This window comes from Leuresthes tenuis, unplaced genomic scaffold (genome assembly GCF_036924035.1).
Source record: "Leuresthes tenuis unplaced genomic scaffold, fLeuTen1.0.hap1 SCAF_10, whole genome shotgun sequence".
In the NCBI taxonomy this organism is placed as follows: Eukaryota; Metazoa; Chordata; class Actinopteri; order Atheriniformes; family Atherinopsidae; genus Leuresthes; species Leuresthes tenuis.
Window position 1 is genome coordinate 13,318,381 of NW_027325364.1, and position 20,775 is coordinate 13,339,155.

Here is a 20,775-nt window from a genome sequence, read left to right on the forward strand (position 1 = left end):
TATTACAAAAAATTATTTTAAAGGATTCATCCGTTTTCTATACCCACTTAATCCACATCAGGGTAATGCGGGAGCTGCAGCCTATCCCAGCCGGGCAAAAGACGGTGTACAACCTGGATGTTTCACCAGTCCATCACAGGGCCACACAGAGACAAATGCATTGAACAACCGTGCACACTCTCACTCAACCCTAGGGTCAATTTAGAATCACAATGAACCTAACATTCATGTTTTTAATGTTGGGAGGAAACTGGAATACCTGGAGAGATCCCACGCATTCACAAGGAGAACATACAAACTCCACACTAAAAGGCCCCGGATGCATAAAAAAAGACTGTGATCCTTTTACCTACTGAAATTTGAACCCATCTAGAGACGTAACTAAGCCTTGGCTCATTTAGTTACCAAGAATTACCATCAACTTGTAGCATGTGAGCCGTTAATTCTACTAATATCCTATAAAACATGTTTATACTCTTGCACAAAAATCTCCAGAACACGATGCTGTAATATTTTTATACTGTGTCTCCGACAAGGCCTCATATCCCACAAAATGTTTGCTGCTGTATGCAGCTGCTAAAGGTGCTTCCAGTCTTTTCACCTAGAGCTCCACCTAGTGTCTTAAATGAGTGGCTGCTCATGCCATTATTTTGATTCATTGAAGAGCACAGAATAATGTCAATAATCACGACAGACTGCTGAGTTCTTTTATGGAAAGCTTAATGAGATGTAATTGGTTATGTATGGGTGTCATGTAGTGCCCCCGCAGGTGTTCTGATGGCTTATGTATCATAAAAAAATTAAGTGTTCATGGGAATGCTTTTTGTTGGATTGTGGCTGCTTCCGTGAGACAGTGCTTTGATTAAAATCTGAGGAATAAGAAGGGAAGAGGAAGGTTTAGATAACAGTTATGTTAACACTTATTTTTTAATTTCTATTAACTGCTTTCAAATATGTCTTGGAGCCTGTGATGAGGCTTCTCATTAGTTTCTTTAAAAATGGAAAGAGTCTCTTTTGTCCTAAAATGAATCTCTGTACTTTTGAATGGTTTGAGCGAGTCAGGCGGCTCTCTCTGTCGCTCACGTTTCCAGTTTTCCTCTTTTCTGATAACTATGAGATTTTGATCCATGTATTCCTGATTCCTCTGCTTATTATTCACTTCCCTTCATATCAGAAATCCTCTGTGTTATCTTGTCTGTCCCTGATTTTCGTCCATCTCAGTCCACTCATTCTCACTTTTCTAATCACACTTTCTGTCTATCTGTCTCATACCGAGACCTGCTCTGGAGCCCTGTATGCCAGAGTGGATTCAGCATGTTGAACAGAGCTGTGGCAGGTGGGATCGCTGAACCCAGTCGCCCCCCCCAACTCTGTCTCTCCCTCACTTGCTCTTCATCTCTCAGTCTGCTTTAATTCATTTCTGTGTATGGGAATAGAGGGCGAACATGGACTCTTTGGGTCTTTTTATCCTTCTAATTCCTACAGTTTTCCAGCCAACAGCTGCTTCTTCTCTTGGTAAGGTCTTAATTAACATATAAATGGGCATCATGTGATAATTTGTAGGCTGTGGTTTTGGTTTGCTTTGTTTGGGTGTATCAGTGGGGGCTTTAGTTGTAGAGTAATATTTATTTCCAGCAATTGGATTTGATAACAGTGTTTGAGAATTGTTGTATCACTTTTATCAAGTAAAAACAACTTATTGTTGAGAATCGTACTATTGAATGTGATGTTCTGAGAAATTTTAATTCAGATCCAATGTGAGCATGTGGAATGAAAACTGACCAAAACAGGACTTTAAGGAGTTTTTCTTTGCTATTTTTTCTTTTTAGAGGAAATCGCTTGGACCTACAAGGGTAAGTCAAAGCTTACAACGTACCTTTTTAGAGCAGTTAGGGTCAGTCTCGTGTAAATACAAACCAAAGTCAAACAGAGTTACAACAAAGCACAAAAGCTGCACACAAGAAAAAAACAAGAGGGTGGTTGATAATCTGGATATAATTTAAAGTCTGAGACTAAACTTTTAAGCTCCTTACAAAAAAGAAATAAGAAAAGTCAGTTCTGAAGTAATTAGAAAGCTGATTTTAAAACCAAAAAATGCTCTCAACCTGTTTAATGTCTAATATATCATTTGAAAACAAAGGCAAGTTCTCTTGAAAAGTTACACGATTGAAACAACTTGTACATGCTGTCTTTCCACTTTCACTTCACTGCTCTCAATAAACCCAAATCCCCACCATTGGAGCTTCTGCAACTTTAGTTGGATTTGTATTTTTCCCCTCATACCTCACCCACCGTGTGCCCCTCTGTTTTCCTCTCCTTTCCTCTCTGTCTGTATTAGTTACAGTTCAGCAGGCTGGCATGAGCACAGCAGTCTCACAGAGATGATGAAGGGGTGGGGGGTGATAGAAAAAGACAGAGCGAGATGCTGGCGGAAGGAGGCAGGTGCAGAGGGACGAGTGTGTTGGACAGAGTGAGGGAGATGGGACGGGATGAGGCAAAAGCATACCAAATCGCGCGTTGTATTGTTGCAGCGCACAATAACCTATGTGTTTATTGTGTTGTTGACGCACACTGGCTGCCTATGTGGTGGACAATGACTGTGCGAGAATGAATGGGGCATACAGATCTCTTTGCATGTATTCAGGAGAGCAACACTGATGTGTAGTTCATACATAATACACAGCAATTTTTAGAGGCTGTGCCTGGAGCCGACTGGTGTCCATACAAATCCGTTAAGGCTATATTTTAGTGGATAAATAGGCATGTGTACTGTGCATCGCAGCAACAAGTTCAGTAATATGTTGAAGTAGATTTTTGTTATTAAGAGCCATTCAGAGCAGTTTGATAAACGGGTGTGTGTGTGTGAGGCACAGTGTGTGCACTGCACTGCATGATGCTCACGATTACAGAGATGTTGCTTTCAAAGGACAGGTGGAATTTCTTGTGCGGGACATTTTGTTACGCAAATGAGAGCAATAGCATGCCTCATTATACCCCTCAGAGAGGCGATCTGCATGTGTGTGTCTTTGTTTTGTAGCTGCATTCAGGACTCGGGCCGCATGCTCGGAGAGGTGCTGTTAAGAGGGTGCAAAGGGTCAGAATATTCGGCCTCTGGTCGCCATGGATGTCACCATGGCAACCAATTTGCAGAGGCAAGGGACTTGGTTTTGGAGCTGAGTTGCGATACAAGGCAGAGTAGTGAGGCCTTAGCTGGAAGAGTGCGGATTAAATGGACAAGATGGGGGTTACAGGTACTGAGAGCAGCGAGAGAAGAGTGATGGCATGGCACATCACTAATGTAAAGCCTCCTTCTCTCACTGTGTGTATGTGGGATAAAGAAATCTATGAGTTAGGGTAAAATCTGGCCTACACAGTTGCCTGTTAATGGGTTGTACTGTGCTATAAGCAACTACAAATATGTGAGTGACTACTAGAATTTTTTGGGGACAAAATATACCAATTGTGTGCTTGTTTTTGACAGTATTCCTCTGTTTGCAATTGAAATTCAGACTCTTTGACTCACATCACTCTCGTTCTTTTTCTTCTTTTTTTGTTCTCGCAGCTGTGCAGGCCAGTCTTTTTTTGTTGTTGTTCTGTGAACCCAGGCCTCAATCACCCTCAGCCGCTTTCTACACTTTCTTTCCCTGTTAATTTTTTAATTACATAACATTAGCATGTTTACATGTTCATCTGGTCATAATTGAGGGCAGAAAAATAAGATTGTGTTTCAGCAGGGATAACTGATAACTGATGGCTCTTTTACAGTTAACGGGCATCGTTAATATGCAAAACTACTAATCTTGAAGACCTCAAAAATAGCTTTTTGTTGTCTTTGGCCCTCTGACTCCAATCATTCTCAACATAAAATAATACTGATATAAACATAAATGATAAAGCTATGAATAATCAGTTTGAGCCATCTCTTGATATTATATTTACTTTTTAAATCTGACAGCAGGTTACAATAATTCAGTAAGAGAGCTGTGGGGATTTTATAATATAATAAATCTGTCAATATAGAAACATATTCTCCACATAGATGCTCAATGAAGAATAATAGATCAGGTAAATCTAAGCATTATACCAACTCATCTTGATTTATTGCACTGTTATTTGTCACATTCATAAGATCAGTACTGCATGATCATATTTATTCTTTTATTTCAACTGCAGTGATACTAAAGGTATCAGGACATATGGATACAACTGTATAACCAAGATATGAAGGTGTCAAACAAGCTTCAAATGACAAAATATGTTATTTAACTTGACTTAGACTTTAGTTTTCAGTTGAAGTGCCCTTGATGTGAAATGATACGTTTTTGTTGGCTTTAGTTTAACAATTAATTTCTTTATTTCAAGGGAAAAATGTCTCACCTGCTCTTCGGGTTCATTTCTGTTTTAGGTATAATCTGTTTACAGTCCAAGACCGTCACTGTCTCTATAACCGACATCCCCTTGTAGCTTAGATCCCACAACGTTTTCAGTCATTCCCAAAGTGGAGTTGAAAGTATGGAGATGTTTGACACCACGTTCCCTGTCTACACCAGGTAACCAGAGCATTTAAAAAAAGAACAACAACCCTGTGCTGTCCAGAATGTCCCCAAAGGTGACTAAATAGATTTATTCAAGTATAGGGAGACATTAATTGAGAAACTTTCATGGTACTTTCTAGGCATTCTGGGAATCTTTAAAGGAGTGTTGCTAATGGACATTCCCTCTTGGTTTCTTATGTTAGGTTTACAGAACCTTAAATTATAATGCATACACCTTAGTTATTTAATATTTATACAAACTCTGTCAATTTGCACATTTCTGTACATGATTCTGTTCATTATTCTTCTATAAATACTTGTTTTTCTATACATTATGTATATATTCTTTATTCTAAATTGAGCTCTGTTCTTGCTCCTGTAACACAGAAATTTCCCAGCCAGGGATCAATAAAGTATATCTTATCTTATCTTATTGTACGTTCAAATAACATTCCCATCATCCTCATTATGTGGGATTTTTTTAATGGTATGGGGACATTATTTGGCAGACTTTAAGGAGACACCTAGGACAGGACTGTTTAGGGGACCATCAGCACACTCCCCATAGTGGTTGCCACAAGAGGCTAGTCTGTGTTTAATTGGCAGTCCCTCCTCCCTCCATGGCAAAACAGCTCTTTTTTCTTCTTTGTTGGACCAAATATTGAATATAATACAAGATAGATCAAAACACCTCAACTTGGAATTAGATTAAATGCGAACTTTAAGACAACATCCAGACAGCGCAGCAGCAACTTAATCTACAGTCCTTTACCCATCTGTTGTACCTTATGGGAGCAAAGGTATGTCCTCCTTAACCAGCGGTTGTCTTTCTTTGAGTTCACAAACACCCACACTTCCCATTATGGACACATACAGCTCAACTTTGTTGTAGAAGAGGAAGAGAAGCTTTTTTGGTAAATCTTGGCAGGTAAAAGAATGCAGGCTAAGTTCATACTGATTATTGGTATCTCTCAAATGGTTGAATAATTTGACTTGATTGTTATTTGGCTCAAACTGACTGAAAAGACTGAAATCTGTCCTGTGCCATCAGCAGTGTTGGTTCATTGCATAGGGACATAAACAGCTGAATGTGTGCATGTTGTTTAAACTATATTCTTCACATGTCCTATTCACCTTAAGGCTGTGCATGTTAATACAACATAGAAGGATAACTATCCTCACAATTAGAGAGAGATCAATGGAGGCTTTTCAGTGAATAACTGGGAGCCAGTGGCCTGTGTGATTGGGTGACATCACCGTTTCTGTCTTTTCTCTGTCAAAGGCTTGGTTGGTCAGTCTGAGTGGTCGGAGTATTTCCCTGACTGTGGTGGTACTTCCCAGTCACCTGTTGATGTGATAACCACCCAGACTAAATATGACTCCAGTTTGATTCCAGTGACCCCGCTGGGCTACAGTCAGAACGACAACCGGCCCTTCACTCTGTTCAATAACGGACACACAGGTAACTATGGCAGCCAGCTGATCTTCCATTCCCTTTATGACCGTCTGGTGTGTGTTCTAGCAGCTTGTGTTTTCAGTCAATTTGCTTACACTGCACTCAAATGTAACCTGGCAGCAGGCTTTTACAACCCACGAAGTGATAAGTTCAATTTTTGGTATTTTTGTATCCACTTTCTGGAAAAACATTTTTACTCTTGACATTCTATAGAATACTTCTGATTTATTGATTTTTTCTCTTCATCAGTGGTCATTGAGCTGCCAGAGTGGATGGGACTGGGGGGACTGCCGTGGCTGTTTTCAGCCGTTCAACTGCATCTTCATTGGGGCCCTGGTGGCCCGGGTCATGCGGGCAGTGAACACACCATTAATGGACTGAGTGCAGATGCAGAGGTATAGTGAAACAGACCTGGCTGTACACCATCTTTTACCTCACATGAGTGGAACAAAGTTATAGGACATTTAGTTAGACAAATCGAAATAGTGATGACCTCAAAAGCTGTACAGTTAGTTAACAATGATGTGATATTTATTTGGTGCTTTCTGCTCAGATTAGATGATTTGTTGTTGTTTTTTGACTCTCAAAAAGTTGTAAATTATATAAAAAAGCAAAAAAACAAAAACATTTTTGCTTTGGTGAGATTTTGTCAGGTTTTCAGTATAGTTTTAAGTTTTAAGAAGATAATGTCAGACTACATTAATCAAAACAATTATGTATTCTAGGCCTTCTATTTGTCATTTTATAAGATTTCTATGATCAGTAACTGAGCGCTCTGACAGGATGAGATAGTTGTAAAGTGTTTCTCCTCTCTGCAGTTGCTGTAGCTCCTCCTCCTTATGCTTGCTTCCTCTCTCTGTCTTTTACACAAATTCTGTTTAGTTAGTTCTGATTTGTGACGTTATAGGCCTGGAAATAGCATCATTCAAGTCATATCATTCAGTGTAGACTGAGAGTGGGAAGAGCAAAAGGCAAGAAACTATTGTGGTAGGATGATGACGATTGAAAAATAAACAGAAACATCAAGAGAATAAGGAAAAAGCACTAGCAAAGAATGGAAGAGGACAAATTAGGGAATGAGTAAAGTGCAGAGCGAAGATAAGCTGCCTCAGCACCTCAGTTCCTGCCCATCTGTGTGTGCCAACAGACCAATATTTTCAGGGATGAGTGGCTTGAGTGAAAGTGATGTAAGGAACTTTTAGATTCAGAGACAGAGCTGATTCAAACGAGACGAAGAAGATGAAAAACGATACTAAAGAACCAAATATATAGTCATGTGAACCTTTCAGTTCTAAGGTTTTACAAATCAGGTCATAATTAAAAATCATCTGGCTCTTACTAAGTCTGAAGAACCTTGTTGAACAACCTTCAGCAGCAGTCAAATTTAATTTCCATATGACCTAATCTGTCTCTCACGTCATGAAAGAATTCTTTTAGTGTTGCTTCAGTTCACTGAGGTTTGCAGAATTTGTCCATGCACAGTTTTTTTAGTTCGCACCACAGCATTTTAATCAGGTTGCGGTCTGGACTTTGATTGGGTCGTTTTTTGTCTTTTTTAGTCATTCTGTTGTAGATTTGCTGCTGTGTTTGGCATCATTGTCCTGTTTATGACCCAGTTTCAGCCACACTTACATTGGACTCAAGAGTAAATTTGTATATCGATAAGTTCATAGTCGATTCAATGACTGCAAGGTTTCCATGTCTTGAGCTGCAAAACAAAACCAAATCATCACCACTCCATTACCGTGCTTGACAGTTGGTATAAGGGTTGTGTCTGTGCGTTTTCACCAAACATCTCAGTTTTGGTCTTGTCTGTCCATGCAACATTGTTCTTGGTGTCTTTTGGATTATCCAGATGCAACATTGCAAACCCCTCCAAACAAGCCATACTTGTTCAGTCTTTTTCTAATTGGACTGTCATGAACTTTAACATTTAACATGCTAACTGAGGTCCGTAGAGTCCGGGTTGAAGCACTTGGGTGTTTTGCATTCTCTCTGAACATTGCATGGTCTGACCTTGAATTAAACTTGCTGGGACGACTGTAGGATGCAGTTCAGATTGTTTGGGAATGGCTTTATACCCCTTCCCAGATTGATGGGCAGCAACATTTGACTGTACATGAGTGATGTTTAGATTAAATAAACTAGATGAATAAATACTGGGTTTCTCTGCTCAAGCTGCTGCCCCCGCGACCCGACCCCCGGATAAGCGGCAGATGATGGATGGATGAATAAATACTTTAAGTGCGGTCTTCTTTCCCTGTTTTTAACAAACGACACAAACGGGAACGACACAAGTCCTTTTTCTCTCTTTTACTCATCAGTGTACTTCTCCTCCATCTAGCTCCATGTGGTGCACTACAACTCTGAGCTGTACCCCAACATGTCCACAGCGATGACACAGAGAGATGGTTTGGCTGTTTTAGGAATTCTCATTGTGGTAATGATACAGACCACACCTGCAACAATTAATGAACAAAAAGACTAAAGTAGTTGTTTTTCTAGTTTTAGTGTTTTAACCTGTTTAAGTCTGAGTTTTGGTTTCTCAGACAGGTGAAGAGACAAACCCAGCATTTAACAAAATCCTCAACTACCTGAGCCGCATCAGATATGCAGGTAGGTCTTCTTGTAGGTTTTTAAAATCACATTGTGTCATTCGGCTGACCTTTCCTTTAGTTTTATCTTGTATAATTGTCACATAGCATCTCTTAGTAATTTAAAAACTTTAACAAATTCCCCAATCTCCTCATTAACAGTTCATGCAACTTCATGTGATTTTAAAAAAGAAGAACGTGACGGTGAAAATACTTTGCTCTTAATGATTGAACTGCTGTTTTTCTTCCTCTTTTTAGTGCTGCAACCTCACCGGCCCCTTTTCTCTCCCTCTTTCATTTCCCATCAGATCAGAAAGTGTTCATCCCAGCCTTTGACGTCCAGTCCCTGCTTCCCAGTGATCTGGGGCGCTACTATCGGTACAACGGCTCCCTGACAACGCCCCCCTGCCACCAGAGTGTTATCTGGACGCTGTTTCATGAAAGGGTTCAAATCTCGAAGGCACAGGTCTGGTTGAAATCACAAACAAACAAAGAAAAGCAGCAAACTTCAACTTTCGTTCATCAACGTTCATCAAGACATATATAATGTTAATCGAAATGGGATGGGTTAATTAAGTTAATTAACCCATGCAATTAACTTAATTCATACACATATACAATATCACTCCTCAAACGCATTTCAGTCTCATTTTCACTGTACGAAACTCTCAAACTCAGTGGATCACTCAGCTCTAGTATAGCATTGCATCCAGTTAATTACATCACACAGATAATTTACCTTTAGAAACACTTCTTTTTTGCCTCTCTGCTCTGATGATATTGTTGAATATTTTGCCATTCACACTGATATTCCCGAATTTATCTCGGTGGTAACCAGTTAAAAAGAGCTTCCAGTATCCATCAGGCAGTTTTGTACTGAAAACCACACGTCATTCATAGATTGAAACTGGTATTATGTAGATTGTAGTTATACACAGTCCTTCACACTGTCTGAGTTGCCACAGAAACTCTGATTGCCACCATTGTGCTGAGTCTGGAGCAGTAGATTGTGCAGGAAGTACCTTGTGAGTGGCATCATTTCCAGAGGACTTCCACTACAGCTTGTATTAGTTGTATTATGGCTCATTCTGTACCTCATGCTTACTGCTGCAACTGTGTTTCCACAGATATTTAGCTCTCTATCTCACTGTACCGTCAACCAAGCCTCATAGCAAGACTTAATCACAGAAACTGGATTTATTGGTTCATTTCCATAGACATGATTTTCAGTCCACAAACAAAAGAGTTAGACTGTGGTACCAACTTCAAATGTTTTAGTGACTTTTAGTAACTTTGCTTTGATCATTACAATCTACATCATTACAATCTACATGGTTAAGGTCAAGCTGACATTATGGCTTACGGTAAAAAGAGACACCGTCATGATTTATGGCGTTTAATGGATTTTTTTCCCTTCATATGGAGCCAAGATGCAAAGAGACAGACAGTGCAGCAACAGTCCTGAATGAGAAAGTCCCATGGTTTTCAGTGCACTTTGCAACCATGGTTGTCATCACAAGCTGTCCAACAGGAAAACAGCGGGTGTTTGTTTCACTGGTCACAGCTTGACAAATTCATGTATCATGAGTTTCTACTTGTTTAGACTGGTACTTTCAGTAATGTTTTTGTAAAATTTGATTTTGGTTGTTAATAGGAGAAGACACTCTGCATATGTACATATACACCCCTATAAATTTGACCTTACACCACTGCGCAAACAGCAAGAGGAAAACTTGTTTTTTTTCTTTTTTAAGGGTGTAAAATAAGTAACTGCAATGGGTTTTCCATCTCTCCACTCCAGATGCTGAAGCTGGAGACGATCCTTTACTCCAGTAGACCTGAAGAACCTGATCGGATGCAGCTGCAAGACAACTATCGTGTGACGCAACCACTCAACCACAGACTCATCTTCGCCTCCTTCTCTGCAGGTTCGAGAACAACAAGGGGGAGATTTTCAACATTTTAAGAAACATTAGATCCAGACTCATTATTGCTTGCATTGAGGATAAGCGTAGGACTACATCAGGAGTGAGACATTCAACAGTCAACATGTTTGAATGTTTCAATTGAGCCTCATCAGCAGGTCTGAATTGGTGAATTTCAATGCCTACCTGATGCAGTAAATACAAGCCACAATAGTGGTTGGCCATGTAGACCAAAGTTAGCAGTTACTACGGTGCATGCAGAGTGTGAAAACCTGAATGCAAAAAGCAGTGTAAGAATATTTACAGTAACCGGTGACGCACAAAGAAAGAGTGACATGAAAGCACAGAAAGAAATACAAGAAAAGGAGTGGAAAAGCAAGGAGAGCGGTGTTTGCGAGCTGATGAGAGAAAAGGATTTACGAAAAGTAAACACTGAATCCATTGTTATCACACGGTTCTCACTGACAAAAGGGGAGAGGAAAAAGAGACAGAGAGGGAGGCAGAGCGGTAGACAAAGACAAAAGAGAAAGAATTTGTGTGAAGTGCTCATTGTGGTGAGTGACTGAACTGGAAGGCCTGTGATATCAGCACTGTTTTCAAAGGCAGCAACGCTAAGTAGAAGCAACTTAGTCAAACAGCTGAACAACAGATTCTACTAAGATAAATCAACGAGTCGTTATTTTGTGAGCATAAAGGCAAAATCTGCTGTGATTTTTCTGATAATGTATTCTATCATTTCGTAGAATCGGGGCGGGAGCTCACCTCTGGTAAGACTACACGTTATCATCGTCATCATCATCAGCTCAGCTAAAAACGAGGAAAATATCTCACCAATGTAGCTGATAACAACATCACATTTTAAAATGTGCATTTTGGGAAGTTTTTGTGCTTCTGTCCTCATTCCCTTCTTTCCCCTGCAGGTGAAGTCACAGCTGTAGTGATAGGAGTGATGTGTGGCTGTGTGGGGCTGGCAGTAATCATCCGCTTCATCGTGAAGACAATACGGTAAGGAATCATTCTTCAGTGGCCTGAATCGAAAGAGAGAGGGAAATACCGCCAATCTGTGTTTGGTTTGACTGTGGGAGGTGTCACTGGGGATGAAGTCAACTTCTACTCACTCTTATCTTCTTTCTCTTGGCAGATTTTTTAAACTCCTCCACCTTGAAACAGTTGTGGTAAACAGGTGGTTTACCTGATCGTATTACTGACAAGGCTGCTCATGTAGCACTGACTGCTGATTAATTTTTTTTATTTATTCATATTTAATTTTTTGTGTTTGATCGATATCCTTAGGAGCAGATCTGGGATCAGTTGCATGATGAATACAAAATGCACTGCATAAAATTCATTGTCACCTTCAGACCATGTCGAACCTGCATGAAATGATAGAGTTTGGTGACATTTGAAGAAAATCTATAAATGTAGCACACTCTACAGTTAATAGAAACACACAGCAACAGGTTTTATGGGTTCTGACCCATGATGGAAAACACTTGTGCCTTTTTCCACCATGTGACCACACCAAACAAGTCTGGAACCAGTGCTGGTTGGGCTTTCCTTTAGGAATTTCCCTTAGAGCATAATCCTCTTTGTTATGTTTCACTATGAAAAGCCAAAAGATTGGTGCCAGGGATATTGTGATCTTCTGACCTCTTCTGCAATAACACGCCTGTTTCCTAGTACTTTTTTTGTTGCTTTCTTTCATAAATATCACTAATCAAATGGAAGTGGTGGTTTATCCCATATCCCACAAGTGATTTTATCTTTCGCTTTGATCATTAGCTCCTAAAGCTTTTATTAATTCTCCCACACAACAGCCAACTGCAACATTAAAACCACATACCCCCCCCCCCAAAAAAAAAAAAAAAATCTGAGGAATTTAGAGACCAAGTCAGCACTTTGAGGTCTTTTTGGCTGTGTGGCATTATCCTGCTGAAAGAGGTAATTGCTGTCAAGGAATAGATTAAGAAATGTATGTTTGCTGCAGCAAAGTTTAATTAAGTCAAAGTAACATCCACATGAATCACAGGACTTCATCTATTGTTGCCTCTGTCAACTGTGATCTTTCATCAACTGACTGGTTTGCAGGTATGCAGCCCAGTACACAGCAGTATGTTGTCAGTTCACACACCTTTCCATCATAGCCACCTCTAAGGTTTTCAGCCATTTGTGCCACGGTTTCTCTACTTTGGGGCTGAACCACACAGATCAGCCTTTGCTGCTCACACATTGAGCTTTGGTGGTCTGTTGCCCTGATGCTGGTTCACCTGTTATCCTTCTGTTAGGCCCTAAAGACTGCATACCACAAGACATGAGGCTTTTGGAGATATTTTGATTCTGTTAATCTATCTTGGATGATTTCATCCTTTTCAAAATAAATTCAATTAAATTCCAAATTTTTAAATGCAGCAAAGTAAAAAAAAAAAGGACTGCTCACTTGTTACATTGAAGATCATTATGTGTCACAGTAAAGAGATTATCTGTGTTATTTCCTCACCTTCACCTCTTCTGGTTTTAATGTTGTGGCTGACCAGTGTATGTGTGTGCAAATCAGCCCATTGACTGATCTCTCGCCCTTTGACTCTTACAGAGAATTTCATTTTGATTTTGATTTTGAATATAGATATGTAGCCTACAATGGGAAGACCTCTGATGTCAGTTATTGCTGATATCTTCTGACACTGCCGATCTTCTGTTGATATTGGTAAAATCAAGATAATTTTTCTTGGTGTCCCTCGGATCCATGTCCTTAATCCATCATGGGGCTCCTACATCATGCTTTGGGAACCACTAACTTTCTTAACATTAATCAGTCGTGTGCCTTTATTCCAAAAGTTTCTTCTCTGAAGTGTTGAATCTGTGATTTTCTTTCTGTTCCTGTCATGTGATTCTGTCTTTTGATCTTGTGACAGTTCTACCTCTAGCTGGGACATCCTGCACAACAACCGGCCCGCTCCTATGCCAAGGTTACTGTTCACAATCATGACCTCTAACCTCCTGACCAAATCTCTTTATTCTAACGACCAGATCACCGTGACTTAACCTCATCGATTAGACTTTAACACCTCGTTCATACTTCTTAAAGATATTTCATGAACTGAGAGAATCAGTGTTATCTTCAGTACATTTTAATCATAAACTTTCAGTGAAGCCTCAGCAAGTTTCCAGAGTGAAGATACTGGATTTTTTAAATCATACTAAGAAGAAGGATCCTTTTATGGCAAAATGTAGTAGTTAGTTTTGTCAGATGTTTGTCGTGTAATGTTGAAGATGATAGTTCAGCACTAGTCTTACAAGTTTTGATGCATTGAACAATTTTAGCCTAGTTTGACTAGTTTCAGCAGTCTCTGATGCAGACCAATGATTTGGCCCCCTCTAAAACAGAGGAGCATCTATTCCACACCCAGGAGATGCGTCTTTAAATATTATTGTTTGAGGACTGGGAAGTTACTCACTGCATCAGTTAGAGTTATATAACTTTCTGTGACACTCAATTTTTCAACAACTCACACCTTTGAGGCCCTTTTCTGATTGGTCAAAAATATCAGGGTGCCAGGCAGCAACTCCTTGTCTGTTTAACATGTGCCAAACCAGCCACTAAAGAGGCATTACGGCCGAAATGCATGATGATAAGAATAAGAGGGAAGTAAAGGCTGGACTACGAATGAGTTCTTTCACAAAGTTTCCACAAAGAATTCCTCCCAATACTTGTGAGCTTTGTAACTTCATGGATTACTTACGTTTACAAAAAAGACAAAAAAAAATCAGTTGCCAACATGTTTATATACTTGTTACTTAAACTTATACATGTTCACATACTATAAATGTCAGAATTCAAAACGAGATTAAATTGAAATAATGGTACTGAAAGCTTCACTTTTGGAACTGATAAAGATCTAACACTCCTTCCTCTACAGTACACTTTTAAATGAACTCTACTGACCATACTAATCTATCCTCAAAATCACTAACTTGTCTACATTGTGACTTACTGATATACACTAATTCTAAATCTCCTTATTTTGTTGTTACTTTTTCAATTGGAGCCTTAGAATAAGGCAGAGCTGTGCTTTGATTAGGATTTTCTTTTAAAAACAAAGGGGAACCTCTTCTGGATAACATGAGAACTGCACTAACTCAAAGAACTGCTCCCTGTCCAGGTTTGCAACAAACGTGGGATAAGGATAAATTTTCCCTTCAATGTTTCAGGACAAAGGAGCCAGAGAAAGCAAAAGAGAAGAAGCAAGACCTGCCTCTGAACTTGACCTCTGAAGACGAAAGGAAAGAGGAGCCTTCACCGTTCCCTCAGACGGAGCCATAGCTGACAGCACGGCTCACCTAAGGCCAGACTCTCACTTGGTATTGGATTTATATCTCTTTAGGGGACAGAAAGAAAACATATTTTCGTTCTATCCGTTACAATAGGCAAAAAAAAAAGAAAAAATATCTTGGAACAATTAACAGCTGGAGGAAAAAACTGTACACAGAGGAAGCCTCCTTCTGTCATCAGTGTCACAGTTCTTTTCCACCAATATTCAGTAGCACTGGCTGTCAGAGTAAACAACACGTCGGCTTCTATGCACATCAACTACTTGGGGTAGATCTGCCATTTCGTTGCATTATGTTCAGGAAAGGCATGCCTCCTGCACGCCTCAGATTCATGAAGGATTTCTGTAAATACTTGACGGTATGTTTGTTTTATTCTTTTTGTTGCTTTTATTTGGATTTCTACCTTCACAGTATTTCTTGAAGCACAAGCACACGGCACTATATGAAATGTCACATGTACGAAGAAAACAAGATCATTTGGTTTGAAAGCACATGAGAGGTGGCAGAGATGTTTGATTTGTATATACAGATGCTGTCCGGACATTTTGGACCCGAAATGAATATGTAATCAACAGATTATATTGTAAATGGATGAGTTATATTTATGTACATTCCTTTATTCTGTTGAAAAGAGGATTTTGGGTGCTACACATCGTCTTTATCTAGTTTGGGATTTTTTTTCCCTTTTTTTGTCTGCTGAACAGTCAACATAAGCACCACATTAAAACACTTGAATGGCAAACTTGTGTTTGGACTTCTTCCTTCTTAGCATTGCCGTGACAAAAATGCAAGTTTTCCAACAAATGTGTCTGTCTGTGGGCATGTCATTGTATCATTGGTGTTGTAATTGTCCCTTTATGACTCCTTCATCATCTCCTCTGTGTTGCAGTATCTCCTCTACCTCTTTGTGTACCTTTTACACCTTTTTCTGTCAACCCTTCTCTTATGAGCCAGCTCATATCTAGGATGTTCGCTCATTCGCTGCAGGGAAGGTAAAAACCAGAAGACGGACACTTGATATTTCTTATACAATTGTCATGCAGTTTTAGGACTTTAGTGGTTGTTTTTTTTTAAAATTAATAATCTGATTCTGTTAATTATTAACCAATACTGAAACCAGGAGCACAACAGCAGAAGGGGGAAGTATGCATTTTATCTTTGTTCAGCAGAAACTGCAGAACAGATTTTCCTTCTGCTCGTTTGGTAGCTGCATCCTCAAAATTATTCCAGCGCGTGACCAAAGACTTTGGCAGTGTGAATAAGTGCAATTGTCGTGTTTGTAGTTAGATTTCAAGGTTTAATGTTAAAAGGAAAAAACTACAGCACTTACCATCGAAAAAGAAATAAGCGAGTAAAAGAATTCAAGCTGTGACATTTAGAAAAAATACTAAAAAACTACAAAATGATTTTGTCTTTTAGTGTCACATCTGCTTTCAGCAGGATTCTCTCTTTGGGTGTGTATGATGTGCAATGCAGAAAATAAAAATCATGAACGCAAACAGTGAGGACATGTAACGAAGCCTTTGATTTGTCTAAATGAACAACAATTGTGAAAAACTTACTTACTTTGGACATAACATACGCTGCAGCATGAGAGAATAAAACTAATTAAGGCCAAAAGGTGAAAAAGACTTAAGTAGAATTACAATTGTATGCATTTGTTAATGTCATGAGAAGTAAGATCTTGTGTGAATTTATGCATTTACTGAGCAAGAGTTTTTATCGTCAAATCTTTTATTCTCTTTTTGAGTTGAACTCAATCAGAGAAATAAATGAGGTCAGACAACGAGAAGTTTTTCTGCAGTTATTCTTTTATTATCTCACTCACTAAATTTGATTTGTTATGACACAGTAGGCCCTTTTTTTTGTTTGTCACAAGTAACAGCCTCTAGTAATATGATCTTAGTATCAGGATTTAGTCATAAATAGGAGGTACGGTATGTTATAACACATTTACTCATGTGAGACTGAATAAACTGTACTGTGCTTGTGCTGCGTGATTCAGCTCATTTTCTTGCCACTTACAATTCTTCTCAGTTTATCAACACCAGTCTTATGGATTGAAAATGTCATATTTTACATAAAACATGCCATTTGAAAGCAGCACATATGAACACAGCGAGCAAACAGAAATAGCTTTCTGAACCGATCTACTACAAATATTTATAGCAGTAAGTGGATCTCCTCTCACCATGACCACGGCTCTTAGGCACAGCCATGTGGACAGAGTTATTTATTGCACAGGCCACTCCCTTTTACACACACACAGGAAGTGAAATGCAGAACTGCAACTGAAGTACAAGAGAAAGATCCAACAGCTGAAGCTTTCAGGTCATTTCTGTGGCTCAGAGAAGTATCTACTGCTGCCAAAACGAGGTAGGGAAGTATTCTCAGCTGTTGTCTGCATCCTGCTGTCATGTTTAGAAACTGCACATAGGTACAGCTGTGGTCTCACTGTATTACCTGCCGTGTCAAGTCTTTGGTAAAAAGAAGAAAAGGGCGCAGATCACTGAAAGGCTTTTGTTTGTTCAGATTATTATTCAGATTATTTCATAGTTTGTATTGCATTACAGGACTGCTGGGTAATGGCTGTCTGCAGAGCTTTATTTTCTCTTGCCGTTTGTGTCCTGCTGGGTCAACAAACATCTGCTAAAAACGATGCTCCCTGTCAGCCCTCCAAATGGAACAACGGCTACAAAACATTCCTCAGACGCCACGTCGCCTCTGGAACTCCTACGTCTCTCAACCAGAATGACTGGGAGAAGTACATTAGGGGTCTCGGAGGCTGTGACAGACCCACTCAGTCCTTCCTCAGTCCAGATGACTTGGAGAGGGTGAAGGCTGTGTGCACAAACAGAGGAGGGAAGGTGTTAGAGGAGAACATGTGCATCAGCCAACAGCCATTTACTTTTGTTACGGTGAGAAGTGAGAAGGGAACGTGTGGGATCAAAAGCGTCAAAGAAGAAACGAAACATCTGATCCTTGCCTGTGAAGTGTTGGAGAATCAGTGTTTGCCGGTCCACTTTGAGGGAAACCCTACAGATCTAAGGCCTAATAACAACGCCAGAGGCTGCCAGGACCCACGAATTGGAGGTCATGCTGCCACTTTCAAAATGTCATGGCTCTGGTTGTTGTTTGTTCTTCCACTTAGTGTTTATGGCTTTTGACTTCTTAGATATTGATTTGAAACTCTAGATTAGATTGAAGCTTTTATATGAGGACATGAATGTCCCCTTTATACTCCTGATATTTCCTTGTAAGGTTTTTTTTTTAACTTTAAAACAGTATTACATCTAAATCACTTCCACATCCACATCATATCAGCATAATGCTTTTTTAAAGGGATTTACAATTTTGAATAGATTTTGGATAAAAAGATATATTTTATGTGGATAATAAAATCTATTTTTACAATTAAAGTTTTTAATTTTATATCTAAAAGTTTATATATGTATATTTGTATGTATATATATATATATACTGTATATTCAGCCACTATGTTTGTTTTGAGCAATTTGGTCGTCACAAACAAATAAATACAGAGTATTGACTTTGTTGTGAATTTAAATTTGAATAAATGCAATTTTCATACAAAATGTGTTTATTTGGCCTTAAATTCCTCTTAGAACAATGTTCCAGATGTGATCAGATCTCTGCAACAAAGGTGGTTTCTTAACCCTGACCACAAAGAAGGATTTCCACAGGTTAAAACCATTATACATAGCATTTTCTGTGATCATCCAGAATTAACTTTACAGCACTTCTTAGGCTCTTTCTTGCATATAAGAATTTGAGCCTGTGTTGTCCATAAACAAACTCACCAAATCGGAGATATTTTCTCCACCTCTTTCGTCATGAATATGTCCAGGAGACAATGATTCATGTTAACATCCAGAAACCGAGGAACAACATGTGATAATTGTTTTTTCAGGGTTTATCTCATTTCAGTTTTTGCCCTCTTTGATTTCTAGCAATGCCATAAAAACTACAATAAGTGCTGGAAATTATATGGTTGACCCAACTATGCTATATATAAGAGTCTGACAGACAAAAGAAAATCTCTGATGTTTCTACACATTTTCTAAAAGATTGTGGCTCAGTTATCAAATAGCATAAATTATCTTCAATTTACACATTCATAATTCTATTTAGAGGTCTAATGGATTATGATTACACACTATAATGTTCAAAATACACAGTACAAATTTTTATATACTGTACATTGCTGCACCTCATGTCTCCTTTTTTCAGAGGTCCCCCACCCAAAAGTGGCCCAATGCAAGGCAGCTGCACAGTCTTTGTTGAGGTGGCCAAGCAAACCACTTGGCATGAATTATGCAAACAGGCTTCATGGCACAAAAACCTGGAAACAAGGCGTTTTAGGCAGCTGAAGAGCATTAAGATCTGTGGGAAAGAATATCCCCTTCTGCTGCAGACTTTAGATTTGTAATTCTGTAAAACTAAGGACAAACAGAAAAAAGGGAACAACAACAACAGGTATAATAGGACTTCTCATAGCACCTTTGCATCTTGTTCAGCTGAAACTATTTTTATTTTTTACAGAACAGAGAATTAGTTTAAAACTACTGTTACTCTGGAGCTCATAGCCTAAAACTCTGCTGTTGAGTAGCTTACAGGATAGACTGGATAACAAGAGGCACAAGGTTATTAGAGCCTCAAACCATCCAACACATGCAACCAATTAGCCTCAGAATGCTCTCCATCTACTCAGATGCTGAGCTGCTTAACATGTTGATGATGGCAGTCACAAATAAGAAAGTTAGTTTTCTGCTTTTCGGAATTTTCGCATAAGCTCTGTCCTATGAAATCACACCAATCTGCCAGAACAAACAAACAACAAGTTATCAGTCCCTTTTGCTCTGTTTTCCACAGTCTCGTCCATGTTAGAGGCATCCGCTAAACTAAATCCTCACTCCCCAAAAAGGTTCCTCCACCAGTTCAACACTGCTTTCCCTGAAGTGATAGTTTTTTTCCTGGAAAAAAGAGGGGTAGATATTGTGGGTGGTTACTACCTGAAAAAATCAGTCCAGCAGAAAGCTACATTTCCCACAATGCAGCTTGACTCTGGGACCATTCTCAACAGGTGCATGTACTCGCACACTGAGATCATGTGACACAGGTGAACTTAACTGAATTAATTGTGACTTCTGAAGCTAACTGGCGGATAAGGGCCTTCAAAGTGAAAGAGGTTTTTACACATGCAGCACTTTAAAGTTAAACGGATCTTTTTTTTTTTTTTAACAATTTGGACTATTTTGTCAATCCAATTTTTAAAAAAAATCCTGAAACACATTGATTCAAATTGCAAGTTGTAATACAGCAAAATAGTTAAAGCTCTAAAAGTTGAAGATACTTTAACAATGCACTCTATATGGAACTCAGATACCCATTTTTTTCTGCTTTTACTTGCATTATGTATTTTAGTTTGTGATATGTTTAGGCACAGATGCATTGTGTGTAAGATTTTACTGCACAGGGTTTACAATCTGTCATTTCATGTGCAGTATTATTACAAAACAAATTGCCACATAGTAAACCTAATGTCTTTGGGGCTGTTGGGTTCCATAGAAATTAACTCCTACATTGTCTAAACTTGATCTAAAACCAGATCACCATAAAGTCCTGGAATGACTGCAAACTTGAATGGATTACAACACTGAAAACTGCCGTCACTCTGCAGGTCTTACAGTAAAACTGGTTCTCGTGGAGACGTGAACACAAACGGTTTTCTGAGCAAACGTCTTACTGCACCTGTCCCTGCAGGGATTTGAGTGGGCCAGCAGTCAAGCAAAGCTGAAAGCACCAAGCAGAAGTAAACTCTAATTTGATTAGTTACAGTTGATTAATGTGGCCACGCATGCTGAAACATTTCTGTTAAGAGGGTTCATAAAGTTCAGAGGAAGGGACATAGCACC

The 20,775-nt window shown here is 39.1% G+C and overlaps 1 protein-coding gene and 1 long non-coding RNA gene across 3 annotated transcripts; both read left to right on the top strand.

The window, feature by feature from the left end:
- The first annotated feature begins 1,428 nt into the window (after nucleotides 1-1,428).
- On the top strand, nucleotides 1,429-16,690 carry ca14 (carbonic anhydrase XIV). 2 transcript variants are annotated; one of them, XM_072394189.1, is made up of 13 exons: nucleotides 1,429-1,515; nucleotides 1,830-1,853; nucleotides 5,818-5,997; nucleotides 6,241-6,386; nucleotides 8,336-8,431; nucleotides 8,541-8,607; nucleotides 8,894-9,051; nucleotides 10,387-10,513; nucleotides 11,254-11,277; nucleotides 11,431-11,515; nucleotides 11,652-11,693; nucleotides 13,423-13,476; nucleotides 14,720-16,690. In XM_072394189.1, exons 1-13 carry the CDS (start codon nucleotides 1,446-1,448, stop codon nucleotides 14,829-14,831), a joined length of 1,185 nt encoding a protein of 394 aa, XP_072250290.1. In that variant the 5' UTR covers nucleotides 1,429-1,445; the 3' UTR covers nucleotides 14,832-16,690. The 2 variants fall into 2 exon arrangements, with proteins under 2 accessions (XP_072250290.1, XP_072250291.1); XM_072394190.1 differs by having other exon boundaries at nucleotides 11,652-11,685; nucleotides 14,720-14,809.
- A 413-nt stretch (nucleotides 16,691-17,103) lies between these two features.
- On the top strand, nucleotides 17,104-18,435 carry LOC140315681 (uncharacterized). Its single transcript, XR_011917281.1, has 2 exons — nucleotides 17,104-17,215; nucleotides 17,413-18,435. It is a non-coding gene; the product is annotated as an uncharacterized lncRNA (long non-coding RNA).
- The last annotated feature ends 2,340 nt before the right edge of the window (nucleotides 18,436-20,775 follow it).

Excerpts from the sequence above, each read along its gene's own strand:
- ca14 (XM_072394189.1), top strand. The coding sequence starts at position 1,446 with ATGGACTCTTTGGGTCTTTTTATCCTTCTAATTCCTACAGTTTTCCAG. Across the intron at positions 6,387-8,335 it reads GACTGAGTGCAGATGCAGAG|CTCCATGTGGTGCACTACAA; the intron begins GTATAGTGAAAC and ends TCCTCCATCTAG. Across the intron at positions 11,278-11,430 it reads GGGGCGGGAGCTCACCTCTG|GTGAAGTCACAGCTGTAGTG; the intron begins GTAAGACTACAC and ends TTTCCCCTGCAG.